The sequence below is a fragment of the Brassica napus genome, chromosome C4 (assembly GCF_020379485.1).
Source record: "Brassica napus cultivar Da-Ae chromosome C4, Da-Ae, whole genome shotgun sequence".
Taxonomy (NCBI): domain Eukaryota; kingdom Viridiplantae; phylum Streptophyta; class Magnoliopsida; order Brassicales; family Brassicaceae; genus Brassica; species Brassica napus.
This window is the reverse complement of record NC_063447.1, coordinates 33,964,968-33,977,836: the sequence shown is the minus strand read 5'-3', so window position 1 is coordinate 33,977,836 and position 12,869 is coordinate 33,964,968. Positions and strand designations below refer to the sequence as shown.

At 35.8% G+C, this 12,869-nt stretch overlaps 3 protein-coding genes across 3 annotated transcripts; 2 read left to right on the top strand and 1 right to left on the bottom strand.

The window, feature by feature from the left end:
* The first annotated feature begins 293 nt into the window (after positions 1-293).
* On the top strand, positions 294-1,986 carry LOC106445224. The gene is made up of 3 exons (XM_048755805.1): positions 294-521; positions 716-1,399; positions 1,684-1,986. The coding sequence occupies exons 1-3, from the start codon at positions 294-296 to the stop codon at positions 1,984-1,986; spliced, it is 1,215 nt and encodes a 404-aa protein (XP_048611762.1).
* A 419-nt stretch (positions 1,987-2,405) lies between these two features.
* Positions 2,406-2,876, top strand: LOC125586027. The gene has a single exon (XM_048755804.1). The coding sequence runs from the start codon at positions 2,406-2,408 to the stop codon at positions 2,874-2,876; it is 471 nt and encodes a 156-aa protein (XP_048611761.1).
* A 1,361-nt stretch (positions 2,877-4,237) lies between these two features.
* Positions 4,238-5,620, bottom strand: LOC106373136. Its single transcript, XM_048755802.1, has 2 exons — positions 4,668-5,620; positions 4,238-4,571 (listed from the first exon to the last, which is right to left on the bottom strand). Exons 1-2 carry the CDS (start codon positions 5,618-5,620, stop codon positions 4,238-4,240), a joined length of 1,287 nt encoding a protein of 428 aa, XP_048611759.1.
* Positions 5,621-12,869: the final 7,249 nt, after the last annotated feature.

Here is a 12,869-nt window from a genome sequence, read left to right as displayed (position 1 = left end):
GCAAACAGCTCAGGGTTTCCAAGCTTCACGAGCTGTGGTTTCTTTTTGCGAAGAGGCCTCTTAGGTTTTCTATGCAAGAATTTTATGCTGTGATTGGATTGAAGTACAAAGAGGAACCCGACGTAGACTTCATTAACTGGAAGAATGATAAGGGGTTCTGGAGCAATGCGCTAAAGACCAGTGCGAAGATCAACTTATATACTATAAGGGATGAGCTCCTTAAAGTGTGTAACGAGTAGTCGTATGTGGACAGAGTGAGGTTAGTGTATCTGTCTATTATACAATCATTCCTCATGGCTAAGGATTGGAAAGTGTATATCCCTCAAGAATACATCCGTTTGGTGATGGATTTTGAGAAATTGAGGATGTATCCTTGGGGTCTTCGCGCTTATGATGAGCTGATTGCATCAATACTCAGAGCAAGAGAAGATGTGCATACGAAGAACAGCTACGTGTTGGATGGATTCTCAAATGTGTTTCAGATATGGATTATGGAGGCAATTCCAGACATTGGTTCTATGGTGGGTAAAAAGATAAAAAAAAAAAAAAACATGAAGAAAATGAGATGTAGGAATTGGAAAGGTAGTGGAAAAGTATCCTACCAAGATATAACCAGCCTAGAGTCCCACTTTGATAAGGTAACTGATCTTTCTTCTATTAATATTGAGTTCAATAATTTTTCAATGTAAGCTTATTGTTTCGTTTGTTCTTGCAGGGAGAGGTGTTCACATTTATATCATCTACTGGTGATTTCGATGTGATTGATAATACTGAGTTCCTTAGGGAAGATGAAAAGAAGGACGAAAGAGTTGGTCGTATTGTTGAATTGATCAATGCCAAACAAGATTGGACGCATTTCGATTGGGAAGTTGAGTCTTTGCCTGCATATATGGACCTTTCTGATTCAGAACAAGATGAACCGGCTGATGTTGCAGAGGAACCGTCTGTTGTTGCAGAGGAACCGACTGTTATTGCAGGGGAACCGGCTGTTGCTGCGAAAAGAGGCAAGCGCAAGCTAATTGATCCTGGTGCCGAGTCTCGAAAGAAACAACTGCTTTGTCAACGTGCGGCTGAACACAACAGTGGTGTCCCTAGTGAAATGAAGACCTTCATTGAAGATTTGTTCACCGCTTCTTTCAACTCTTTTAAGGAAGTGGTGCAGAAGGACATCCATGAGCGTTTTGACAACGTTGCCAATGAGGTGGCTCAACTCAAGGAACAAGTCTCTCAGATTAAGGGTCTATCGGATACAGTGGGAAAAGGCAACGCATCTGAGATTCTGTCTCCTTCAGCAACACTTGGGAAAGACCAAGGACCATCATCTCATAGTACGGGTCCTCCCGCAGCAAAGGGAAAAGGCAAGGCATCTGCAAATGTGGATCCTCGGCCAGTAAGAGAGGTAACCAAAAAATGAAGCTCTGTAATATACTTCTCTATGTATTTTGCTATGTCGACTCTTTTGTAATACGTAGGATGAATTATCTTTTGTTGTAATGTCCTTGTATTGTGATATGTTATATATTGGCTTGTATGAACTAATGATGATGACTTGTGGGATTGACTATTTTGTAATGTACTTTTCTATATTTTTCTATGGACTGTCCTTTTTAGTATTAATGTTATGCTTGTTTTTATTAACATGATGTTCAAACTGATGAAAATGAAATGATCGATTTTTTGAAGAATTTGACCAAATCATCGAGATGTGTAGATAAGGGGACCCAAGACACTTTACAAGAAGCCATGGGAAACTTTTCTCAAGCATCTCATGTTAAAGGTTTTGATCCTTCACAACATCTGGATGGTGATGAACCAGCTGACTTTGCCACTCCACTGTCTTCATTTAAGCCTGCGGATTGGAGACCACCTACTCTGAAAGACGTGGACTCACATGAGGACCGGATACATGATCCCGATTACTCACTAGTGTTTGTCCCTGAGGAATTATGGGCCAAACTTGTTGACTGGACCAAAACTTTCAAGTAAGTTTACATTTTTAAATTTTTTTACAATTCTACCATTTTGATACTGATTTTGTAATGTATAGAACTAAAAATTGGACCATCTATGCTCATAAATGAGTTAGTATCTCGTGTCGTGGGACCTTCAGAGTGGCTCCTGAATAAGGTGAGTTAGTAACTTGTTACTTTTTATTTTGTGTACACAAACTTACAGTCTTTTATTAAATTATGCAGGAAATTGATGGTATGATGTGGTTATTCACTGAGAGGACTTCCTTGCGGCGATGGTTTCCAAATAAAGTAGCCTTCATGACGTGTTTGTTCAGTAATCAAATTACGAACTCTTACAACGAGTATAAGAAGGACAAGAAGAAATTCAAAGTAACAGGACAGCTACAATAGTACGGCATTGGCGAACTTCCATCACACGGACGAACAAGACTAATGTGGGATCTTGATGTTAACTGCATGTATGTTCCCCTAAATGTCGGTAAGCACTGGATCTCTATGTGCGTCAACTTTGTTACTCGGTCGATAGAGGTCTTTGACTGTGAGGGACTGAGACACCCCGGTGCAGTGGAGCCATTTGTAGTTCTCATCCATCGAATTGTCAAAGCTGTTCAGTCTTCTAAGAGTCGGCAGTATCACGTCAAGCAGTATACCGTCTCCTACGCCTCAATGCCCTTCTTATTGAACAAAAGTAGCAGTGACTGTGGAGTATATGCCTTGAAGCACATTGAATGCCATCTTCTAGGCTTAGACTTTTCCCTGGTGAATGACAACAACATTCGTGAAGCGCGGCAGAAGATTGCTTATGACCTATGGGAAGCTGCTATTGATCTTGTTCTTATTGAAAGGATGGCAAAATTCACTCCCCCGATGACAATTTCAAGTGCTCTAGTGGAACTTGAATGAAGTTCTTTCTGTTATGACTTGTGTAGGAAGTATATTGTTATTTGGTGCTTTTATTTGACTCTTTTAGTTACCATTTTTACTCCTTTAGTTACTACCTTATTTCACTATTTTATTTGACTCTTTAAGTTGCTTTCTCTTTACTTTTTAGGTGACAATATGAAACCCGATCTATACCCTAAATGACTGATATGCGATGACCTAATTTTTATCAAAACATAAACGAAATCAAAACCTATCTATACCCTAAATGGCAGTAAAGTAGGACAAACTATATTAAACCCTATACCTTAAATGACACTAAAGAAGACAAACGATTTCAAACCCTATACCCTAAATGACACTAAAGTATCACAATCTATTTGGTGTCAAAATTTATCAAAACAATCATTAGTAATCTGAAAAAATCATGATAATCAAAACAAATCTTTATAATGAAAACACATACAAGTTGACCCTAAACACCCATCCGATTAGAACATTGTAAACCCTAATTATATTGCTTATATAAGATCATTAAACGGCCACAAACACTACATCTTGCAGTTTTTTTTCTCCTACTTGTTCTTACAAAATCTCTCCTTCTCGAAAGAGAATGACGAATAGGAAGAACAATGGAGCGATCCCTTCCAGATGCTGGTGTGGAAATAAGATTGTCACTTATGTTTCAAAAACGGAGGAGAACCCATACAGATGATTCTTCAGATGTGAGATTGGTTTACAGGTAGATCTGAAATTTCATTACTTCATATTCTTCTATATGTCAATTGATTTGTTTTGTGTTTTGAAACAGAGAAACAAAGAAAATCATCTTCTTAAGTGGGTGGACGAGGCTCTGCTTGATGAGATTGAAAGGATGGCTGAGCATCAGGCGAGAGTTGCTGAGGAAATTGAAGATCTGAGAATTTCCATGAAGAAGACAGTGCATGAAGAAGTTATGAACCATAAGCATTCGCTTGATGTAGGTTGCGTAGGAACCCTTTTCAGTTTGTTATGTCTCTGGTCCAAATGTGATTGATATTGTAATGGTTATCTGATTCAAGTTACATTTTCAAAGATTGAACCAATCTGATTTCCAGTTTTATTGTCGTGTTCTGAACAACGTTGTCAAAAAAACCTAATTTTCATAGTCTTTGAAACATAGTATCCTAAAAAACGTGAAACATAACTTGCATAAATCAAGATGAACAAAGCTGAAACATAACTTTCATAGTCTCTGAAACATAACTTGCGTAAATCAAGATGAATAAAGCTTGCGTAAACAGAACTTGCATAAAGTCTGAAACATAGTAACCCAAAAAAACCAGAAACATAACTTGCATAAATCAACATAAACAAAGCTTGCATGAAACGAACTGAGTATCCTATATTGCTCGATCACATGTTCTCCTATCGTGCCCTCGAATCCCACATCGGCTGCATTTGCGACCTTTAGAGCCTTGATTTCCTTGTGACGAACGGATCTTATCTTCGGCTGTCTCGTATCTGCGTTTCTTTCTTCTACCTGGAGCTCGTCTAGACTCTAGAGGAAGGACTTTCGTCTGCTCCACATGAGATGGAACAGTCCAAGCATCTTCAGGGACACCAATAGGATTTATGCTTTCTTCATAAGCCATGCGCCATGACGCAGTAGTGTATATGTCATCCGTGAGTGTGTGTGCTTGTATTCCAACACTGAAGCCTGCTTTTATGGCGTGCCTGCATGGGATTTACATCAGATCAAACTTCCCACAAGAACACGTGCGTCTGACCAAGTCAACCATGCAGTCAAAAGTGTCACCTTGAACCAAAAACCTGTCATCGCTAATTGGGAAGACCTTAAACTTTTTACCCTTATCAATCCTTCTGTCAATCTTCTTCTCCACAGCAATGGTCAGTGGCTTCGAGTGCTTAGAACTTAAAGTTCTACGTTGGAAAAACCATCGAGTCATCATTTCCCTAATGCTGTGCATTAGAGGTATTATTGGAAACTCTCTAGGCGTACGCAAAGCAGAATTTATCGACTCCGCAGGGTTAGTAGTGCTGATATCATACCTGTAACCCGGGAATTGACAACGAGCCCGCTTCCTCACATCGGCTTCTATGAGATAATTTCCAATTTCAGGACTAATAGAGTAAATAGCAGTGAACAGCTTACAAAAATCATCAGCTCGATAAGCTTTAGAAGCCTTTGCAACCAAACCATCCACACCTTTCCCACTAAAATATGTTACAACATTATTCAGCAAGTGGTGAATGCAAATTCCGTGATGAGCTTGCGGGTACACGTTAGCAATAGCTTTAGCAATCGAGGAATTCCTATCAGACACAAAAGCTAAACTATGCTCGTCAGCAATGACCGCATTAAGTTGTCTCACAAACCAGTTCCACGCAAGGTCGTTCTCTGAGTCGACAACTCCAAATGCAATAAGATATAAATCCGAGTTTCCATCTAATGCAGTAGCAACCAGTAATACCCCTTTGTATTTGCTCTTCAAGAACGTCTCATCCACAACAATAACTTTCTGAATTGCAACATAGAAACCGTGAAGACTCTGACCAAAGGAGATGAAGAGGAATCTGAATCTCCCTTTAGAATCCCTTTCATAAGACGTGTGTGACCCTGGATTAGCTTCCCTCATCATGTGCAAGTATTTGAGAATTTTTTCATAGCCTTCCTCTGGAAGGCCTTTCACTTTGTTGATTGCATACTCACGTGCATCCCATGCCAAAGAATAGGATATCTCAACTCCATGTTCTGAACTCATATACTAGACTATATCATTAGATCTCGGCCCTTCTTTAGTAGTTTCATACATATGCATAATCAGAGTACCAATTGTTTTTGCTGAAGCTGTCCGAACAGAACCCTTCCTTTTGGATGGAGCACATGAATGATGAGGTACATACTTTTTGATGATAAAATAAGATGAACCAGGTAAGCAACTCTGCACGAACACGCCAGCTGCAATCATCATCTGCGCAACGAATGTACCACACTTTTTTATCCGATTTGACAAGCTTATAGTCGAAATTATGTTTCATTGCACATATTTCGAATGCTGCCTTCAAAAGCGTTTTCGAAATAAAATGTTGACCCTCCTTCACAAAATCCACCAAAGAAAATCGCACATCATTTCCATTCCTCTTCTCTTTGTCACACCATTCAACCTCTTCTTGTGAATCCATAGTTTAGATAGGAAAAAAAATAGAGAAGAAGAAAAAAGAAGAAGAAATCGTGATAGACAACGATGAAAAAGACCACAATTTAGGAAAAATAACAATTAAAAAAGGAAAACAAAATATTTAAAAGATTTAGAGAATATTTCATAACCGTTCTTAGCAAGATTTCCGGATTTTGTTTACTAACCGTTATAGAACTTGCATTCTACCAATTTAGAAAATATAATAATAAATAGGATGTAATATACTACTGTAGTAGATATAAAGACATGTTGTAGATTGAATTTTCTGGCGTGGTTTATAAAAAGGAAAGATTTAGATTATATTTTCTAGCGCGGTTGATGAGATGACATTGTTTAGTGTTTTAAATCTACCTGAAATATAAAGCATAGAAGAAATCGTGAACTTCATATTCTACCTTAGTAGTTGAATACGTTTCCGTTATAATGTGCAGCCTACATGCTTTAGAACATTGTGTTTCTTTCAAATTACAAATTCTAAACCGCCGTAGATGGTAGATATGGTTAACTAGAACATTTAGCCAATTTTTTCAAATCATTATGTAAACATCTTTTGATGTCAAAAATATTTTTCTCACATGCACATGCTTGTCTACATTAAGTTAACTATTTTTCCATATTTTTTTCCTTTGTAAGAAAAATGATATGAATTTTTATATACAAAAAGGATAATCAATGTCCAAATGTGTCAAAAGTTAATTTAGTTCTAAGGGGACAGTACTTTAGAGATTTAGTTCTATATTGGCAAATTTCCCTTAAAAAAATGATAATCAAAAGCTCATGATATATTACAAATGTCATCTTATTTATTTATGATGAATGGAAAAACAAATTATTCCACCCAAATTACATATATATCAAATGTTTTTCTTCTCTTTCTTCCCTTTCTTCACGATCTCTTCTAATAAACCGGTATTGCTCGATCCTCCTGAGAACACATTGGACATGAGAGAGTGATCTCCAGTGGAACAACCACCAAGTCCTGATGATTCTTGCTTTGGAGGATGAAAAATTGCAGACAACTCATCAAATGGAGAGGGACGAGGAAGATCTTGTTGTTTTTTGCTGCTGCTCCTGCGGCTTGCGGCTTGCGCCTTAACATGTTGTTTGCTTTGGCTAAGTATTCATTGTTCTTGTTTTTTTTCTATAATGATTTTAAAGACTTTTATTCATTACTGCTGGTTTGTTTAACAATTTGGTTAGTGATAGGGTTTAGTCTGTTGTATTAATTAATGTAAGAAATGGCAATGTATTAATAATGAAGTTGACTCATTATCTTTGTTGTTGATAAACTACTTACTAATTGAGGATCTCGACGTGGCTGTTTAACCTTCATAACGGAATTCCAACCTCAATGAAAAAATATACGAGGTTCTCAACTAGGTTAATTAATCAACGAAACTAGATTAAATATTGTTTCAAGATGGAATTTTAAAATAGATAATCAAAAGCTCATGATATTAAAAACATCATCTTAATTTGTTATAATGAAAAGGTAAAAACATCATTGTTACGATAGATAATCAAAAGATCATGATATTACAAATGTCATCTCATTTATTTATTTATAATGAAAAGGTAAAAACGAAAATTCCACTCAAATTACATAGTAAATCAAATGTTTTTCTTCATTTTCATTCCTTCCTTCACGATCTCTTCTATTAAACCGGTATTGCTCGATCCTCCTGAAAACACATTGGACTTAAGAGAGGGATCTCCAGTGGAACCACCACCAAGTCTTGAGGTTTCTTGCTTTGGAGGATAAAAAATTGCAGACAACTCGTCGAATGGAGAAGGACGAGGAAGATCTTGTTGTTTTTGTTGCTGCTGCTCCTGCACCTGTGCCTTACCTATTATTGTTGAATAATGTACCTTTGCCTTACCTATTACTTTAGGCGGAGGATTCATCTTTCTTATTCTTGCTATAATGATTTTAAAGACTGTATTTATTACTGTTAGTTTGTTTAACTGATTTGTTTAACGATAGGCATTAGTCTTTTATATTTATAAATGTAAGAAATGACAATGTTTTAAAGAATTAAGTTGACTCAATGTCTTTGTTTTATAAATTACTTACCAAAAATATGTATTTTCTTCTACAATTATTAATTACATTTTCTTAATTATCATCCTCTTTAATTATTATAAATTACTTACCAAAACCATATGTTTTAAATAAAAGAGATATTGATATATATTTTTATTCAAAATATATTTATATAATAATTGGCTACTGATTTGACTACTATACAATATTTGACTAATTTATTGGATTGGTAATAGTTAGGTTTTTATTTTATTTAAATCAATTTTTTTTGTCTAATTATCAGTATAATCATCCAGTTTGGCAAGTTTAATCCTATAAGGCACTGAATCACATTTGAGTCATCAATACACATCATCTTAATCATTTCACATTTTAGGACCAATCAAATTAATTATAAAATCTTCACTTAAGCTGTTATAATAATATGATTTGGAGTGGGTGATTGGATATCCCTTCGGGTATTGTTCGGATATTTTTAGGTCTATTCATGTTTCGGATTTTCAAGCTAAAAATCTAAGTTCTATTTGGGTCTTTATAACTTTTTGTTTGAGTTGGGTTCTGATTTATGTGTGTTAAGTTTGAATTCTGATATCTATATAAATTATGTAAAAGTTTCAAAAAAATCTAAATATACTTTAAGATATTCAAAATCCAAAAATAAAAGGGTTAACTAACTGAACCAATTCCTGATTTGAACTTTTAATAAATGATATTTTTAGTTTTTCTCTTATTTTGAATAAAATATGTTTTAGTATTATCTTAGGGTGCTTTCAATAAATTCTATTATATTTTATAATAAGTCATTTAAATAAAATTTTAGATTTTATTAATTTCTTTATTTTTTCATGTAATTTTCGTTAATTGTTAAAATGTTTTTATAGTTTACCATTGCTATTATAACAGTAATATATTGAATTAATTAAACAATGAAAAATTTAAAAAAAAAACTTCTTTTATTTGAAGTAGAACACTCCCTAAATGAAGTGTTTTTACTGTTCATAGTAAAAATTCATATTTTTCTTAACAAAATTGAATCACTAATGATTTTTATTTATTTTTGATTCATCTGGAAGTATGACGGACCTATTGAAAATCCAGTCTAATTTTCAAAGGAGGTGCATTTCATAGATAAATTCTCTCTCCGTGTTTGCAAATATGCCGTAAGCAAAGATCCATATACGTGTAGGTGTCCAAATGTGACTTAATTTTATGCGGCAGGTTAGATCGAACTTGAAACATGTTAGGCGTCAGAAACCCTTCTCATGACCATTCGATCGCAAGGTTCTCGACTAATAGTTTTTATTTTTACATTATTACAAAAAGATGGAACACCTTTTAGCAAAGATAGAAAGTTGAATGGAGAGCTTAGGTGAAGTTCGCATGCATATCTGTAGAGCTAGAAATTTTAATTATTATTACCTGCAGACTCCACTTGGTTTTCCCCCACGACGGGGTGGGTATACGGGTTGACCCATTTGAAATATTTGTATTGCAGGCGCTAATGTGGATTGAATGTAGGATCAGGCAAATTTAAATAGCGGATACTTGTCAATACCTAAAATTAAATAATTTTTTTATAAAAGAAAACATTTTCTTAATAAAATACACTAAATTTTATAAAAAAATTAATTATAAATATTTTTTTCTTGTATATTTTAATAAAATATACAAAAATAAATAATTATATAATTATTACTATTATCCATGAATATCATGAATAATCTGCTAATTTAAATCAAGGTAGATGCAGATTTAATCTTTTCTTGATGTAGCCCATGCATTGATAATTTTTGAATAAAAAAATAACTAGAACTGGGGCGGAACCGGTCAGACGGGACAAATTTGATTTGCAAACTTCAGCACTATCTATGTATGTCCTCTTTTGTTTTTCCTGCTTTTCATTAAAACTTCTGTGAAGATAAAAGTGTTGTTTTGCACTTGTCAATCTTTCTTAGAACTTGATCACCGACGCTCATGAATATGAGATTCATGGCTTTCTCATCTCCCTCTGATCTTGCTACATCGTTTGCATCTTTCTTTCTTCTTTCTTCTGGGTCTTCTTCTTTTGACTCCATTGTCTTGGAATCTTCGGCGGTCTCCGAAAGAACATGTTTGAGTCCTTGTACGCTGAGGGCTGTGTACATCATCTTCTTCCAGATCGAGAAATCCCTCGATCCGTTGAACATCGTCATCGCGAACTGGTGAGTCGTCATCTTGAATCGGCTTCGTCTTCTATCGATCTAACCAAGCTCAGGCGAGAGAACCTGTCTCTGATACCAATTTTTGAAGATAGAACATGAGCAAACCTGATCTAACTAACTCCGATAAAACCATCGAGAGCTTAAGAACCAAAACAAGAACACGACGATTTGTTCACTCAATGTTCACCGCACTCTTCCGTTAACTAAGGAAAAAAGGCGTTATATCTCATTGGAGCTGGAATTGAACTAGCAAATAATATATGGCCACAAGCGAGTTCCGAATACAAATGAACTATGGACCCTAATCTCACTCTCTCAGTTTAAGCACAAAGATGATTCGCTTAGCTTAAGATAATAAGGTCAAAATGACTTTATCTTATAGTCATTCATACGTGTGTCAACCCACACCCTTGACCTGTGAGACTGAGCCACTACTTAATGTAACCTTCTGATTCTAACCGAGTCTATACAACACTAATTCTCTAAAGCTTCACTTCACTTAAGACTTACAAACTTGAGCCTTTTCCGGATGATCTGATGACTAGCTTCTTCAATTTCGAGGGTCCGAATGGCCGGAACAACGGTAATTTCTCGCCAGAAGCAAAGAAAGCGTGAAAAAAAGACAGCAACCGTCAGAGTGGCATTACTGTAAAATCTTTATATATAAAGTATAGCTTGAATCTCTCCCAGGGGGTCCACGTCGCCATCCACGTCATCAATTCGGACACTGACGAGCCGACACATGTCCCGCACTACAATACACGGCGCATCATTTATGAAATCACCGGGCTTTTATTTTGTTTTGGCCTGTTCGATGAAATGGGTTTGATACGTTCGGCCCTGCGCATAAGTCAGCATAGAGCTAACCCTAATTATCTCTTTCGTTGCTCTGAGTTTGAATTCGGCGGATCGCGTCTCGATTCTTCTCTACTTCATTTGTATGTAAACTATCCAACCTCGGATTCTCCGTAGCCTCCATCGACTCTTATCGCCACCAGATTTCTTTACCTATTCATCTCACAGGCGTTATTAATATTCAGGCGTTACAGAAGCTCAATGAACCCAAGCGACGTCTTATCCCACGCATTAACAAAACCTCTCCACTCCTACCGATTTCTCCTTGAATGCATTTCCCATTAATTCTTTCTTCTGAATCTCCCACTATAAAAAAGTATGTTCTATACCCTCGAATTCATCGATTTAAGCTTCTCAATCTTAAGCTCTCCGAAAAATTCGGTGAGTTTAACGAGATGGTGTCAATGACTTGCTTCGTGTTGTTGTCAGAAGACCTGATAAGCAATCGTAATGGTAAGCCAGAGCGGTGACGTCCGTCAATTCGGTGAGCAGTACATAACAGATTTGATTTTTCACTGGCCGGATTTGAGACTAAGTAAACGGAGATCCCCGAGTAGATCATCTGGACCGGTTTAGGATTGGAGGGACCCGACCCGTTTGTGAAGAGGAGCAGTGGTGTGAGACACATGTGGCGTTACATGCGAGGCGGATCTGAGCGATTGGAGGAGAGGAAAGAGTCTCCAGATGAGATTGGTGTGGTGTATTGTGACGGTTGTGGGAGGATCTGGACACGGTGGCTTACAGGTTATGAGTAGGAGTAGAATGAAGGATATATCGATGATGATGAGGATGAACTTACAAGGAGAAATATTTTTCTGTTGAGGTTTCAAGGCGGAGGAAGTAAATGGAGTTGAAGAGGAGGCGGAGAGAGGGTACTAGGAAAAATGAAGATTCGACGAATCCATTGGAGGGAGAGAGATATTTGTGTTATGTTTGTGTTTTTAACGGTGGAGTAAAGAATTTCCAAATTAAAATTAGGTTGATGATGAGTTTTGCTTTTCACCGATTAATTATTTGTTTCAATGGGTTAGATTGGAAAAGTCTTTTATTGTTTTTTTCTTTGTGAACCACACTCTTTCATTCGAATCCATTAAGTGTGGATTGGTAGAAAGCTCAAAATAAGCTAAGCTAAAAAAAGGAAAAATTGTTTTTTTAGAGCAAAAAAATGATAACTATGTCTTCTTAGACTAATATATATTTCGTGTCATTTTTGCCTATAATACCCTTTACTATTTTTAAAATAAATTTAATAAATAGTTTTACAAACAAAAAAAATTGGAAAAATAATAATTATTGATAAAATACCTATATGAACTTAGTGGTATTTTTTCAGTTCTAAAAATGTTTAAATCATAGATTCTGTTCTAAATAAAGTAGAAATGACATTCTACGAATTAGAAAACGAAATCCACTTTTTTCATTGAATCTGCAATGTATAGAATACGTGATCTACGTAAATAAGAGTATTCTAAAAATATTTAGAATACACATTCCACGCTTAACCTACCGATCTAAAATCTTTAGAAATCAAAATCTACACATTAATATAAATCTAAAACACGTAGAAACCAACTTCTACAGATTTACTTTAAATCTAAAACATGTAGAAATCAAAATCTACACATTACTATAATTATAAAAACTTGTAGAAACCGATTTCTACATATTAGTTGTATTCTACAGATAAGAAATCAGTTCCTAAAAATATGGA

What these genes read in the sequence shown, in the direction of transcription:
- LOC106445224 (XM_048755805.1), top strand. Translation starts at nt 294, where the DNA reads ATGGCTAAGGATTGGAAAGTGTATATCCCTCAAGAATACATCCGTTTG. An exon ending in TTCCAGACATTGGTTCTATG is followed by an intron (nt 522 to 715) that starts GTGGGTAAAAAG and finishes TTGTTCTTGCAG; the next exon opens with GGAGAGGTGTTCACATTTAT. An exon ending in ATCCTCGGCCAGTAAGAGAG is followed by an intron (nt 1,400 to 1,683) that starts GTAACCAAAAAA and finishes GATTTTTTGAAG; the next exon opens with AATTTGACCAAATCATCGAG.
- LOC125586027 (XM_048755804.1), top strand. Translation starts at nt 2,406, where the DNA reads ATGTGGGATCTTGATGTTAACTGCATGTATGTTCCCCTAAATGTCGGT.
- LOC106373136 (XM_048755802.1), bottom strand. Translation starts at nt 5,620, where the DNA reads ATGAGTTCAGAACATGGAGTTGAGATATCCTATTCTTTGGCATGGGAT. An exon ending in TTCCCAATTAGCGATGACAG is followed by an intron (nt 4,572 to 4,667) that starts GTTTTTGGTTCA and finishes AATCCCATGCAG; the next exon opens with GCACGCCATAAAAGCAGGCT.